Raw genomic sequence first — 15,822 nt, forward strand, 5'->3', positions numbered from 1 at the left:
TAGGGAGGGTAGAGTCACATTGGGGTAACCTCCTTGTGGTCGCTATAATGTGGTTCGTTCTCGGTGGGGCGCGTGGTGAGTTGTGCGTGGATGCCGCGGAGAATAGCGTGAAGCCTCCACGCGCGCTATGTCTCCGCGGTAACGCACTCAACAAGACACGTGATAAGACGCACGGATTGACGGTCTCAGACGCGGAGGCGACTGAGATCCCTCCTCTGCCACCCAGATTGAGTCACTACGCCACCACGAGAACCAAGAGCACATTTGGAATTGGGCATTCCAAATTGGGGAGAAAATAAAACATACAAATAACAATTCCCATGCATTTAAGGGTTAATTAAGCATTACTCAGGATTATCAATACAACATGTCTTTAAAAATTTTACAAAAAGCCACTGCACATAAATAAACAAACGCATTCACACACAGGTGCACAGTCACAATCACTCACAGCTATTTCAGTCTGCAGGATTAGTGATGTCACACTGATGCTGGTATTTTTGTGCTCTAATTAGACCCAAGAAGGTCTGCTATAGGTAAACACACACACACACACACACACACACACAAACATTGCAGACCTCTCTCCTAGTCTGTGTGGAGCCATAACGCTCTGTGGGTTATTACTATGAGTATTGCTGACTCAGAATCTACACACACACTGACACACACAGTCAGTCACCATGTGTCATTGCCATCATCCCGGGTGGCATCACTTCGACAGATGTGATGAGTGTGTTGCGCCCAGCACAAAACAGTACCAAAAAGTACCACAGAAATGCAAAGGTGTTTTTTGCACATGGTACTATCATGATTTTTGGAAAAGTACCATGGTATCAGATGGAAATACCATGATACTTTAATGGGCCTGGAATGCATGTACCATGGTAATTTTTTGATAGTTTTTTGTAAGTGCACTGTAAAAAATGCAATTCCATTTGTCCAGTACATGGCTTTTTTTGAGTCACAGATACTATGGAATTTCATTTACGTTGCATCTACATAAAAACTCATGTTAGACTAACAACATTCTCCCAAATGTTGTCCCAACTAGCCTAATAGAGTTGTCTGAACAAATAATTTCATTTTGAACAATGCTGCTGATTTTAGAGTTCCCTGCATGCATTGCAATGATTTGTTGACTTTATTTATACAGTTGTTGTTGTTGTTTTTTGTTACCGCTGCTTTTTAAATTGTTGTGATGTTCAGAGCTCAACTTTTTACTTAATGAGGTTTGTCACCGTTATTGAGGTTTAATTGTGTCTGTACCAAAGTATTGCATGGACTGTCTTGCCTTACATATTGACGGAGGCAAACATTGTAGTTAACTTCATACAGAAGTCATATAAAACGATAAATAAGACTGAAATTGTGACAGAATAAAAGTCCTTGTCTTTATAACTGAACAGAACAAGAAATCATGTTGCCATGATTTTATAACTTTGCTCAACAATTCCTTTTATATAGTGTGGTAAATACATGAATTGCGGCATCATGTTATATATCAAAGTACCACGGTATTGACATTGGGCACCATCACTGTACCATGGTACCGTTACAGAACTATTGTGTAAAGGCGGTTACAATAGTAAGGGTGAGATATGTACGTACCTTCGCCGTAAGCTTTGGCAAACAGCCAGCGGAGGTTGGCTTCTATCTTGGCCCGAGCGGAGTCATACATTTCCAGAGGAACAATTTCAAGGCCCCCCTCAACTGAATCCACTCTTCTCGGGCCACCATCCCCACCTGCCAATGCTCCTACATCCATCCTAAACACATATAATATTGTCAGTGAATGATATACAGTAAGAGTCATTGAAAACCTGGCTGCACTTATCGCTTAAATTGAGAATGTGCATCCAAAACATGAACATTTTTAGTGAATAATGATCTAAATGGATAGTTCACCCAAAAAAATCATTTACTCACCCTCATGCCATCCCAGATGTGTATGACTTTCTTTCTTCTGCAGAACACAGATGAAGATTTTTAGAAGAATAGTTCAGCTCTATAGGTCCATATAATTCAAGTGAATGGGAGTCCAAAACTTTGAAGCTCCAAAAAGCACATAAAGGCAGCATAAAACTAATCCATAAGACTCCAGTGGTTTAATCCATGTCTTTAGAAGCAATAATCGGTTTTGGGTGAGAACAGCCCAAATTGTAACTCCTTTTTCACTCTACATCTTGACATTGCAATCTCTAGGCACCATCATGGCTTCAAACTCGATTACACTTCCTAGTGCTTGACGCATGGGCAGAGTGCTAGATGACGCTAGGAAGTGTAATCAAGCTTAAAATCATGATTGCCAAGGAGACTGCTGATGTCGCGATTTATAGCGAACAAGAAGTTACATTTTAGTCTGTTTCTCACCTAAAACCAATTAGTTCGCTTCAGAGGACATGGATTAAACCACTGAAGTTGTGTGGATAACTTTTATGCAGCTTTTATGTGCTTTTTTTGAGCTTCAACGTTCTGGTCACCATTCACTTGCATTGTATAGACCTACAGAGCTGAGATATTCTTCTAAACATATTCGTTTGTGTTCTGCAGAAGAAAGAAAGTCAATAGGGTGAGTAAATGATGAGAGAATTTTCATTTTTGGAAATGAAAGTCTGTTCCTTGCAAAAAGCTAACATATTGCTTTAAAAGACTTGGAATATAGTGCGTAAGTCGTACAGACTACTTTATGGTATTTCTTTGACCTTTTTGGAGCTTGACAGCTGTGGTAAGCATGTACTTTCATTATATGGAAGAGTGCAGCCTGGACATTCTGCTAAACATCTCCTTTTGTGTTCTACAGAAGAAAGTCATAGGGGTTTGGAACGGCATGAGGTTGAGTAAATGATGACAATTTTAATTTTATTATTTCTTTATCCTGTAAAGACAGCTAACATCTTACAAGCATTTAAAAAAATAACCAGGGTATTACAGTACCATGGAGTAACATGTAAACTACATGCTACTGAATATAGTAATCATTCAGTATCATAGTATATATTAAAGTACAATGGTAAAAACCATCTGGTACCATGTGCCTTGGAAAACCATGTAAATATTATGGTATATCACATCAAAAATATGTTTTTATTTTTGTATAAATGCAATGTTTCAGTTACTGGTGAAATATCTCCCACCAATAACCTATGACATGACACAATCGATGAATGACTAATTAAAAGTGAATGTATGCTTTGAAATAATTTTGAGGCAGGTTATAAATGGTGTATTTCCATGTGCATCTATGTGCAATCTACAACAAATAATGGTCAACAAACGAGAGATGATGAATGAATGGGAGTGTTTTACTATCACCATCACAGAAATCTAATATACGTGCACCTGTCAGCCGGACATCATACCGACCTAAAGACAATCTAATGTCAAATTACCTTGAACGCCGCGTGAAATCCACGATCCAGCTTTGAAAATGTCCGAATATTCCCGATGCTTTTGATTAGAGATCTCTCAGCCGTCTGGTCAGTCCCCCTCCCCGCCCAGCAACGCAATCCAATCCAGCGCGGCCTCCGCTACATGACAACCGCAGGACGCGCCGCCGATATATTCAGGAATTATGACGTAAACTGATAAAACGTGTTTCAAAAATGTGAGAATTCAAAAAGGCATATTTGCACGTGGCTCTCCCGCCACCCGGACGCTGTTACATTGTCTGGAACCCGTTGTCATGGGGAGACGCCACGGACCGTCGGTGGATTCTCCCGGTGTTATTGTCACTATGGATATATGCTGCGCGCTCGTGAAGGGCCAGTGTGCATGCGTGCACGCGCGCCTACCGGAGAGTCCTGAGATGATTCAGGCAAAGGGCCCCATAATCAATGATGTCAGTCATTCCTCTCTTTGTTGTTGTTTTTTTTTTTTCTGTTTTTTTTTTTTTTTTTTTTTTTTACAATAAATCCATTAATTTGAAGAGCGTTGGAACCATCCAATTTCTGAGTTTGTTAACCTGGTACTTTTATTGCAAATCTTATTTTCTTAATTAGTAGTTTTGTCTTTATACATAGTTAAATGTTCACGAGAAGCAACATTTTTATTTTCCAGAATTGTTTTTTATTTTTATTTTAATAATGGTTAAAACAAGAAAAAAATATTTGCCAATGAGGTAGAAAAGGAAGGAAAAATAAACGTAATTCAGAGGGAAATTTTTATTTATTTTATTTTATTTAAATAAACGTTTATTTTTCTAACCCAATTTTCAAATACTTTTTCATATCATTAGATATTTTTTACCGGAAAAGAATATAAGAATACTAATAAAAATGTTAAAAATAAAAATAAAAGGTTTTTGCAGCTTAAACGGAGTAAATATCATATTCATAACTGTTAATGAAAAATCTATCTTAAAAAAATAAATAAAATAAATCACATTTTCAGTTTATCTATTTTGATTTTGTGGAGAAAAAAATATATTTTATTATATGAATGCATTCTTGATTAGTATCATCCCATATTATATAGTCTTGCAGTTTTGTTTGTTTGTCTCTTTGTTTTTTGTTTTGTTTTTTAGTTTGTTAACCTGGTACTTTCACAACAAAACTTATTTTCTTAGTACTTTTATCTTGTTTTTTTCAGTAAAAATATTTTTATAATATTTTTTAAACAAGTTAAGTGTACTTGAGAAGCAACATTTTGTACAATATCGTCTTTTTTCAGAATTTAATTATATTTTTATTTAATTTTTTATTTTTTATTTTATTTTTGTATTAATGCTTAAAACAAAAAAATATTTGCCAATGAGGTAGAAAAGGTAGGAAAAATAAACGTAATTCAATGGGAAATTTTTATTTTATTTATTTTATTTTATTTAAATAAACGTTTATTTTTCCATCCCAATTTGCAAATACTTTTTTCATATCATTAGATATTTTTACCGGAAATATATATATATATATATATATATATATATATATATATATATATTTTTTTTTTTTTTTTTTTTTTTTTTTTTGCAGCTTAAATGGAGTAGTATCATATGCACAACTGTTAATTAAAAAAAATCTTTTTTTTTTATTTAACATTTTCATGTGATCTATTATGATTTTGTGGAGAGAAAAAATATTTTTTTTATTATTTTAATGCATTCTTGATTAGTATCATCTCATATTATAATGTCTTGCTTCTTGCAATTTTGTTGTTGTTGTTTTTGAGTTTGTTAACCTGGTACTTTCACTACAAAACTTATTTTCTTACTTAGTATTTTTGTCTTATAATATCTTTAAACAAGTTAAATGTACTTGAGAAGCAACATTTTGTACGATATCAAGTCTTTTTTTTTTTTTTTTTTTTTTTTTTGATTAATGCTTAAAAGAAAAGCTAAAATATTTGCCAGTTAGGTAGAAAGGGTAGGAAAAAAATGTTTTTCTTATGCCAACTAAATTATGTTTTTTTAATGATATCCCTTACAACTAAATTGTGTGTTTATTATTATTATTATTGAGATCCTTTACTATCAGACTAAAAGTCTACTTCAATGTAGCATTTTTCTAATTTAATCCTTCATTTTTCATTTCAAATGATATGATCATAAACACCAATTTGAGTGAAAAGCTTAACTGACAAAAATGACATCAAATTAATTTCTTAGTATTTGTTATGTCTCGTTTTTAGCTTAATGACAGCAGTTAGACATTCAGTTTAAATGCAGAAGTTTCTAGATGCATCAGAAACATCATAGTCAATAAATAAGTGAAAAATACATGAGATGCCTAAAATCTTAATCTTACAAACAAATCAGATCACAGTGCATCATCTAAACACAGCACACCCTAATTCAAGATTATGGATGAAGAAAGGTACCAGAAGGTTCTTTTTAGCTCTACAGTGCCCTCTGCTGCAGACAGGGGTTGGGTAACTTGTTCAATCACAGAGGGCAAAGCAGGACACCATCAACTCATCTGACAGTTGGTTAGTTTTGACCCAATCCCTTGTGTATTCTAAACCAACCCCCATGATGAGAATACTGGGAACCATCGATTCATGTTGGACAGATGGATTTAAGTGGTGCATGTGACGGAGAGAGAAAGGGCACAAATGAGAAACATATGATTTGGATTATCATGAAGTCTGAGTATATTTGACATGATTGTGATGAGATCAAATCCACTGAATGCAAAATGTTCTTTCATAATTCCCAAAGTTTAAAACTCATCATTAATGTGAGTCTACTGACTGTCGACAGACATACAGATTAATCAAACACTTTCAGTTCACTACACATGTTGAATTGATTAAACAATGTCACACAGGGACAGTCACTGACAGGAGCAAAACACAAACTAGCTACTCTTATTTATAGGCATGCTGGTCTTTTCATGTGGGCTAAATTGTAATGACAGGTTTGAGAAGTTTGGAACATTATTTTGGTCTATCCAGACCTTTCTCGGTGTGTAAATGGAGGGTCGCAGGTGCCTCATTCTATTCTTGCACAGAGTTTCAGGCTTTAAATAGCCAATGGAGGACTGTAAAAGATTAATTCATTGAATGTCAGGTTCCACTTCAAACTGGGAAAAGCACTTCCACTCAGGTATCCTGAAGTGTTTGGGGCCAAGTAGATTTTTAAAAACATAGCCATATAACACTAAGTGGGAGTAAAATCCATCACAACCTTTTTAAATAGAAATATAAGAGAGATTATTAGATGAAAATGCTTTTTGTTTTGCTACAAATTTAGAAATCTTAGCCTATAAAAATTATTTTGTAGTGAAATAAACATAGCAGAAAAGATTAAGTACTTTTTACATTAAATAAATTAGTTTAAGCGTGAACTTGGAAATATTAAGTAAATTCTGCATTTGTACTCAATTCAGACATGTAAAGATTAATGCTCAAGCTTATAAGTAAATATTATTTATGATTGTTTGATGTCTTTACAATGCGTCATCATGTATCAGTCCTAAAGTAGAAAACCTTGTCATGTAAATTCACTAATTTGAGTAATTTTCACTGGTAAATAAAATAAGTACATTTTACTTAATTTTTCAAAGCTGTTGTTCCCAGCATGCACCAGGCTTGAATAAGCTTGTAAGGTTTCACTGTTTGAAAGTTTATTGTTGATTTTGTTGTTATGTTTGTTAACTTCTTATTTCCTGAAGTCTGAAGTTCTTTTCTACTCAAAATTACCAGTTCATGATCAAAATAAAAATCTGTTGATCGTCACTGTCATTATGTTTTGCGCACCAAGTGTTGAGGCCTGCTTGAGAAGCTCTGAATCTTGTTTCTATCATCAGTAATGCAAAGTGATGTTATCTAATAGATTACATAGCATGGATTTAGTTTCCCTTTGGAAGGCTACCGTGTGTTATATTGCACATCATTAAGTATGTTAAAAAAAAAAGCATTGAAATTCTAGTACATTTTTAAAAGCATGGTTTAATTCAGTGTTACATTGCTTGAGTAAAATGTACAAAGAATGAGTGAAAGTTACTGGAAACAGAATATGGCAGAGTAAACTTTACTTGAGAATTTCTAAATAAAGACACCAAGAATTGTGTAGGCTTTACTTGAAAATGTACCTGTTAAATTTACGAAGCAATTTCTGCGTCCAAATAGTTTTTCAGTGTATGCTACATTGTACATGGATTTTCTTAAAATAAGATTGAGAGAGAATTTAGTTATTCAGTTGTGTAAGTAATATTAATTTGTAAATCTATCTGTCTCTCTACCTGTCTGTCTGTCTATCTATCTATCTGTCTGTCTGTCTGTCTGTCTATCTATCTGTCTGTCTGTCTGTCTATCTATCTCTCTACCTGTCTGTCTGTCTGTCTGTCTATCTATCTATCTATCTCTCTACTTGTCTGTCTATCTGTCTCTCTACCTGTCTGTCTGTCTATCTGTCTGTCTATCTATCTATCTGTCTGTCTGTCTGTCTATGTCTCTACCTGTCTGTCTGTCTGTCTATCTATCTGTCTGTCTGTCTATTTATCTATCTCTCTACATGTCTGTCTGTCTGTCTCTACCTGTCTGTCTATCTATCTATGTCTGTCTATATATCTATCTATCTACCTGTCTGTCTATCTATCTATCTATCTATCTGTCTGTCTGTCTGTCTATCTATCTCTCTACCTGTCTGTCTGTCTGTCTGTCTATCTGTCTGTCTATCTATCTATCTCTCTACTTGTCTGTCTATCTGTCTCTCTACCTGTCTGTCTGTCTATCTGTCTGTCTATCTATCTATCTATCTGTCTGTCTGTCTGTCTATGTCTCTACCTGTCTGTCTGTCTGTCTATCTATCTGTCTGTCTGTCTATTTATCTATCTCTCTACATGTCTGTCTGTCTGTCTCTACCTGTCTGTCTATCTATCTATGTCTGTCTGTCTATATATCTATCTGTCTGTCTATCTATCTATCTATCTATCTGTCTGTCTGTCTGTCTGTCTATCTATCTATCATAATTTAAGCCTGAATGTGTCAGAACACTGAGGGTGTGTGTGCCCTCGTGCATGTGTGTGCGTGCATGAGTGTGAATCATGATGATTAGGGATTAAGGGACATTATATTGATTTTACAAAATTAACTAGATATTATTCCTTTGCAAGTTAAAACAGAGCTCTTCTTATGTAAATGGTGTCATTGTATTTTGTGAAAAAAGCAGGATATTGCTTTTCAACCATTTTACTTTCACTGTCAACTATGTTCCACCTGTTTTTTTTTTTTTTTTTTACATTTCAAATAACAAGAATGCTTCTCCTGATATCCTTCAAGGTATATTTTGCATCCATAAAGGCTGGAGTTTTGCATAAAATCTCTTAAAACTACCAAAAATATATTTAAGGCAGATTTGACAAAAAAATGATAATGTCTCTAGTGACCGTGCTGAAAATACAGTTAACAAACTCACTAGGTAAAACATCCTTTCCCTTATATCAAAAAGGTGTTTAATGCTTAAGCTTTGCAACTAGTAGATATGTTACACTGAATAAAATATATTAACTTAAACCAATAGTTGATTTATTGAGAAAGCACTTTGTTTTTGTACTTTTTTTGTTGACATGAAATGTACCCCCAATTATACAATGAGCCAAGTTGTGTAGTGCAGCTATATATATATATATATACATACATACACACACACACACAGTATATTGTAGCTGCACTTCACAACTTGGCCCATATAGAAGCATAAATAGCTGTGTTGGGGAAGCTATTTTGAAAATGTAGCTACTCATTTACTTAAAGTTTAACAAACTACTGTAGCCTGACTGTAGTTTAAGTATACTTTAAGTTAATGAGTCTATGTTAATATCTATGTTAATATATTAAAGACAGAACAATTGATACTTCATACACATTTTAAAAAGTAATGTCACCAAACAGTGTCTTTTATTGTGTCAAGAATGGGTATTTTACAAAATCATTGAACAAAATTTTTTTTTTTTTTTTTTTTTTTTTTTACAAACTACAAGCATTGAGGTCTTTTCCACGTCATCAGTAACATTACAACATTTGATCTGCATTTTTAAAACACAGACTAAGTCTGGAACCTGATTATGTCATCACATTGTGACACACACATCTGCACTGTTTTACCCATCTCTCCCTGTCTCTCTCTCGCACACAAACAAAATCATATACATGTCTACAATATGTACTACATGTCTACAGCAGGCAATAAATAACAGTGATCACTACGCTACATACGAAAAAAGTTCCCCAAAACACCTTAAGAGAGGTACCATGGGATAAACATTTGGGTTCTACACCACTCAGAACAGTTCCGTCTCAAACCTTACGACGGCTTGTGTTCAGTGAACAGTGTCTACAGACAATACTCAATAACATAGCATAACTCAGTCATAAATGACACTCTATCATGTACAAAAACACATTTGTAGAGGACATGTGTAAATGTATGTGTGCACGTGTCCATATGAATACATCCAAGCGTTACATCACAATATTAAGACTCTTTTTCTACTTTTGTTCAAAGAAATCTAAAATTTTGGTTAAAAAAAAAAAAAATGCCCATAAAAAAAGTCTAATTAATACTGAAATTTTAATTCAAAACAAAAACACTAACATTAATTAAAATAATATTCTGGCATTATAATAACTTTCTAAATTATTTTCAGAGCAGAACAGAAATAAGTGGTATAAATAAAAAAAACAAAATGATCTCATATCTGTAGTAAAAAATTAAAAAAAGCACATAAATAAATACACAAATGAATAAAAAATGGTTCTTAGCATTATATAAAATCATTTAAAAAGTCTATTCCATAAATTCAGTCCTTTTGCAACTAGCTTCTCAATGCTGAAGCCCCGCCTACTTAAAGGCCTCAGGTATATGGTTCATCTGCATACTGGTAGGTGGGCTTGAGATTCCCTCTGACCAATCAGACAAGTTGGAATGTGGAGACGAGCTAGACCATTGGTCAGGAGAGCCAGGAGAGGGCGTGAGGAAAGGGTGGTCAGGAACTTGTGGTTGGTGGTTGGGCGTGTTGTCCATGGGGTTGGAATAACTATGTTGAGAAGGCGGAGTTAGGAATTGCGTGCTAGAAAGGGGCGGAGCCATGCGCTGGGTCTCCTGCGGCAGGATGGTCTGGATGGGGGCATGTCCTGAGCTGGACTGGAGGTCCAGCCCACTCAGGTCTCCCAGGAAGTGGTGCGAGAGGGCGGAGCTAGAGTTTTGGTGCTGCATGGTCACAATATTCTGGTGGGCGTGGTTATGCATCATGTGCGATGGCGTGCCGAGATGGCTGCTTTGCATCATCGGATAGCCCATGATCTGCGGCATGGACGCAGCAGGGTGCATTGTGGGTATAAGGGCCTGGAAACCTGCCTGCTGTTGCACCCTCTGTAGCCAATCACAAGCCCCCGTTTGAGCCCCACCCCCATTGTTAGCCACTGGGAGATGGGATAAGCGTGGAGGGGCGGGGTCAAATGGCTTGCCCATGCTCTGATGAGCTCCGCCCATGTGGGAGTCAGCCAGTCCTTGGAGTTGATTCAAAGTGATGGGCGGGGACTGCTGAAACGGTGACTTCATCATGGGTGGCGAGGAGACATCTGATAGGTAACCGTGCGGCGACTCCAGCGAATCGACTGGCGAGAGAACGCCCACTTCCATGATGCCTCCATTCTTGCCCTCATTCTTCTTCTTTTTAATTCTCAACTCTTTACCTCCATCCTTCCCTCCTACACCTTTACCTCCCGGTTTCCGCGACTTCTTGCCCGTGGTGGTGTTGTTGGCACCGCCCGGACTGTGTTTGATGCCCAAGTAGGTGTTTGGTGAGCAGAGGGGCGGCGATAGAGGCAGTTGTGGACTGCGGACCAGGTTGTATTCTTCCAATAGACGGACGATGTCATGGTGCATGCGTTCCTGTGCGATGTCTCGTGGAAGTTGATCCAGGTGATCGGCAATGTCACGGTTAGCCAGGTGATCGAGCAGGGCTTTAGCGGTTTCGTAACTGCCCTCGCGAGCGGCCAGGAATAGAGGCGTCTCCTCCTGCACAAACACACACAGTCAATATCAGTGCTTGTAGAGCTTACATACAAAGATTTTGATGAAATGATATTCGCAACCCATTTTACTTCCATAATGTGAAGCATTTCCAAGTGAAACAGTATGTTCCTATCCATCTTTATTTGGTAACCAACAGCCCAGCCGAAACGTTGCTCCACATAAACGTGATCCATTTTGATTTCATGTCGAATTATAAAAGTAATGCTTGTAGTGTTAATCTCGTCAATGAAATTACAGATGAAAATAATGTTTGATGGTTGTCGTTTTTTTTGTCAACGATAACAAAGACGAAACAAAAAAGACACATTATGGGGGCCTGGGTAGCTCAGTGGTAAAAGACGCTGGCTATCACCGCTGGAGTTCGCTAGTTCGAATCCCAGGGCATGCTGAGTGACTCCAGCCAGGTCTCCTAAGCAACCAAATTGGCCCGGTTGCTAGGGAGGGTAAAGTCACATGGGGTAACCTCCTCGTGGTTGCTATAAAATGGTTCGTTCTCGGTGGGGTGCGTGATGAGTTGAGCGCAGATGCCACAGTGGATGGCGTGAAGCCTCCACACGCGCTATGTCTCCGTGGCAATGCGCTCAACAAGCCACGTGATAAGATGCGCGGGTTGATGGTCTCAGACGCGGAGGCAACTGGGATTCATCCTCCGCCACCCGGATTGAGGCGAATCACTACGCGACCACGAGGACTTAAAAGCATATTGGGAATTGGGCATTCCAAATTGGGTGAAAAAAAAAAAAAAAAGTTGTTCATTAAAACTAACAAGAAAAAAAAATACTGCAAGATATATTAATGATGCACACCAAAAACAAATTTTATTTTTTGAGAAAAAAAAATATATTTTTTTTTTAAATAAATAGAAAATAGTATGTTAGGGATTTCAGGACAGTTTTTTTTATTAATGATTAATTATATTAATATTTTTTATTAATTAATAATTACTAATGTGAATTATATAATTATTGTATTAATTATATTATATAATATATTCTATTATGTTAAATGTATTATTAATAATTATATTTACTTACACTAATATAATCAAATTAATTTAAATTATATTAATTATATTAATATATAATTTTTTATACATGTTTAAATAATTGTCGTTTATAGTTGTTTATACATTTTTCAAAATATTTAAATATTTGATTAAAGTTTGGTCTTTTATAGTTTACGTTTTTTTTTTTTTTGTCATTTTGCACAGTCAACTAAAATGTAATTTTTGTTGACTAAATTATATGCCATTTTAGTCAGAGTAAAATTAACTAAAATTAATATGACATGATGAAACACTGACTAAATGTAAAAAATTTAAAACATCATAAAAAACCCTGAAAATGAACACTGAATGCATGACATTAAATATAATTGTAAACACATTCTCCTTATATACACACACACCCACCTTGTTATTCTGTAGGTCTTTATTTGCACCATTTTTCAAAAGAAAGACAGCAGCATCTACATTATTAACTGCAGCCGCCCAGTGAAGAGCTGATTTGCCTACAGAGACAAAAAGAGTGAACGAAATTAGAGAGGACATCCATTGTGTATTTAAAGAAAAGCCAACTTTGAGAGTTTTTGACAGTGTGTAATGTGTGTGTTCATACCAGAATCATCAACAGCATTTGGATCTGCATGGCAGTTAATGAGCTCATCCACCATTCCCTCAACAGCCAATCGGGTGGCCAGGATCAGCGGGGTTGTTCCGTCATGCATGCGGGCGTCCAGATCTGTCGCTCGGTTCCGGATCAGAATCTATACCAAACGGAAGGCAATGTTTTAAAACTGAATGGTAATAAATATCATCTGCATTTGGTTCATTGGGGTGACCGTAGGGTTGTTATTACCTGGAAGACACCCTGGGCATCAGCGGAAACTGCAGCGTGGAGAGGCGTGCGGCCCATGTTATCCTGAACGTTAGCATCAGCGCTCGACTCCAGCAGGCGTTTGGCTGCATCGGAGCGGGCATAGCGGGCAGCCAGGTGCAGCGCGGTCTCACCCGTGCGGTCTGTCTGATTGTGTAGGTTGGCACCATGGTAGATGAAGTCAGTGATGACATCAGTGGACGGATCATCTTCTCCCTCGCCATTTTCATTCTCAAGACCGCCACCACTGCACGATGCAATCATTAGCGGAGTGAAGCCGTCTAAGAGAGAAAGAGAGGATAATTTAAGGATATTACAATATACATATAAAATTGTAGAACTTACATTAACGTTTTAAAGCAATTTACATTTTAAATGTTTGTGTTTTTGTGTTATTTCTGCGGCACAAGACAAAAAGGTCTAAGTTCACTCACCAGGCCCGCGGACGTTGACGTCCATGCAGTCATTCTCAATTTCTCCTTGTGGAGGCGTTGGAGCCATAGAGTTCAAACGCAAGTCAGCGGCATCCAGATGCTGTTGTGTCCACTGACGATGATCCAACTGGCCCGTCATGTCTAGAATGGACTGCTCCTCAAACTACATGCATATATAAACAGTTATACATCCAACAGGCCAGTAATCTCAACCAAAAGACTATTCGCTAAATAGTTAGAACATGCACTCACCCTGAAGCGTTTAGCGGTGTCATCTTCTGCCCACTCGTTCAACTGTTCGTCCATTAGAGCGCTGTCAGAGTGTTTCAGAGGCCTGATGGGATATGAAGTTGCATGTTGTTATTTTGAGGTTTATAAATCATCCATCCTTTTGTTTTATAACTTTGGAATACATCATAAGATTGGGTAGTACCAACTACACTGGACTCAACAGCAAACCTGCAAAGCGTGACTGATGCAACTAATTTTAAATGCAAAAAGATGAGCCAATTATAACAGACAGATGTCTTAAAGGAACAGTAGCAAAAACAGCCAGAGAGAAGGAGAAAAACAATCATAAAAAATTAATTAATATCGTTTTTGTTGTACGCTACCTTGACTAACATTATAATTGTACTATGGTCCATTTAGAAAGATTTTAGATACCATTTGCCAATTCCTTTACAGTTTTAATGACCTCAAATTAATTAAATGTGTCATGGAATAATTGTTTTTTATTCATTTTATTTTTTGTTGAAAAAACAAAAACAAAACATTATCCATCTATCTATCTCTCTTTATTAATTGTAATATTTTTTAATATAAAACTAATATATATATATAAAAAAATATAAATATCTCTGCCATACAAAATATACTTTATAATGCAAAAAATAATGCAATACAAAAATTATAATACAAAAATAAATGATATGCATTATATAATATAAATATAAAATCAAAATCAAAATTTAATCAAACTATTATCTCTCTCTTCTCTCCTTTTTATTCATGTTAATGTTTTTAAATAAAAGTTTCTATTTCTTAATATTCATTCTCATATTTCTTGTTATTAAATAACTATAAAATTGATTTTGTGCCTTTATTTTCTTTCTCTTTAATAATTTCTATGTAAAGCACTTTGAATTACAATTATGTATGACGTGCTATAAATTAACTTGCCATGCCTAATACACTCTATAACGTTTTTTTATTTATTTTTTTACATGGAAAAAGGTATTTGAGTATTGTAATATTCAAATATGGATGTTTAAGAAATGGCCCCTTTAATCAAACTTTTGCAAACTCACTTGAGTCCGACAGAATCCTCTCCCACTGGTTCTCTTCGTTTCTTTTTGGGTTCTGTCACTTTAAATCCCTCGGGAAACCAGAGCTGTCCATGTTCCCGTTTGCGCTTCCTGGACATCACAACGCCCACAGCGGCCAGTGCCAAAATGGCCAAAGCAAGCAGCACCAGGAACATGGGGTACATCTCAGCTGCCTTCGGAGATTCACCCTCACCTGCAGATAAACACACTATTAATAATGTATTGGGAATGATTGAGTGTGTGTGTGTTTTTTGAATCATGCTTTTCCCTTGGAGTACATTAATGTGTGTTTGGGTACTCACTGGTGACTGCCTCAATGATGTAAGGAACATCGAGATTCCCGCTAGAGGCCAATGCTCCTAAAAACGCTGCCACATCTGTAGCGCTCTGGAAACACTCGTCAGATTGCTGATAACACTGACGATTGTCGATTTCTAAATAGACAATAGACCTGCAAAAAATGCTTATTGTTAATATAATACAATATAATACTAAAATATATAAAATATAATAGACTAAAATATATAATAAAATGTAATTAAATATTATATTGCAATACAATTAAATATAACAAACTATAGATATCTATGCAATACAAAACTAATTATAATACAAAAATTAATTATATTTTATATAATATAAAAACAAAATATTAAAAACTTCATTTAGTCAAACAATTTAGCACAAAATTTAACTTGTACGTATTTTAC

General features: G+C 35.9%; 2 protein-coding genes across 3 annotated transcripts in view; both read right to left on the reverse strand.

Annotated features, from left to right (window-relative positions):
* The window catches only part of camsap1a (calmodulin regulated spectrin-associated protein 1a), a 41,589-nt gene extending 38,018 nt beyond the window's left edge, over positions 1-3,571 (reverse strand). For both annotated transcript variants that reach the window (XM_051678250.1, XM_051678251.1), the window contains exons 1-2: positions 3,393-3,571; positions 1,612-1,769 (exon numbers count right to left, since the gene is read on the reverse strand). In XM_051678250.1, the coding sequence (XP_051534210.1) occupies positions 1,612-1,768 (157 nt within the window). In that variant the 5' untranslated portion in view covers position 1,769; positions 3,393-3,571. The remainder of the gene's footprint in view (positions 1-1,611; positions 1,770-3,392) is intronic.
* Positions 3,572-9,304: 5,733 nt separating this feature from the next.
* notch1a (notch receptor 1a) overlaps positions 9,305-15,822 on the reverse strand; it is a 39,480-nt gene continuing 32,962 nt past the window's right edge. The window contains exons 26-33 of the mRNA XM_051678245.1: positions 15,415-15,563; positions 15,095-15,305; positions 14,037-14,118; positions 13,785-13,947; positions 13,333-13,631; positions 13,093-13,240; positions 12,888-12,985; positions 9,305-11,458 (exon numbers count right to left, since the gene is read on the reverse strand). Coding sequence (XP_051534205.1) covers positions 10,280-11,458; positions 12,888-12,985; positions 13,093-13,240; positions 13,333-13,631; positions 13,785-13,947; positions 14,037-14,118; positions 15,095-15,305; positions 15,415-15,563 — 2,329 coding nt within the window. The 3' untranslated portion in view covers positions 9,305-10,279. The remainder of the gene's footprint in view (positions 11,459-12,887; positions 12,986-13,092; positions 13,241-13,332; positions 13,632-13,784; positions 13,948-14,036; positions 14,119-15,094; positions 15,306-15,414; positions 15,564-15,822) is intronic.

The sequence above is a fragment of the Myxocyprinus asiaticus genome, chromosome 38 (assembly GCF_019703515.2).
Source record: "Myxocyprinus asiaticus isolate MX2 ecotype Aquarium Trade chromosome 38, UBuf_Myxa_2, whole genome shotgun sequence".
In the NCBI taxonomy this organism is placed as follows: domain Eukaryota; kingdom Metazoa; phylum Chordata; class Actinopteri; order Cypriniformes; family Catostomidae; genus Myxocyprinus; species Myxocyprinus asiaticus.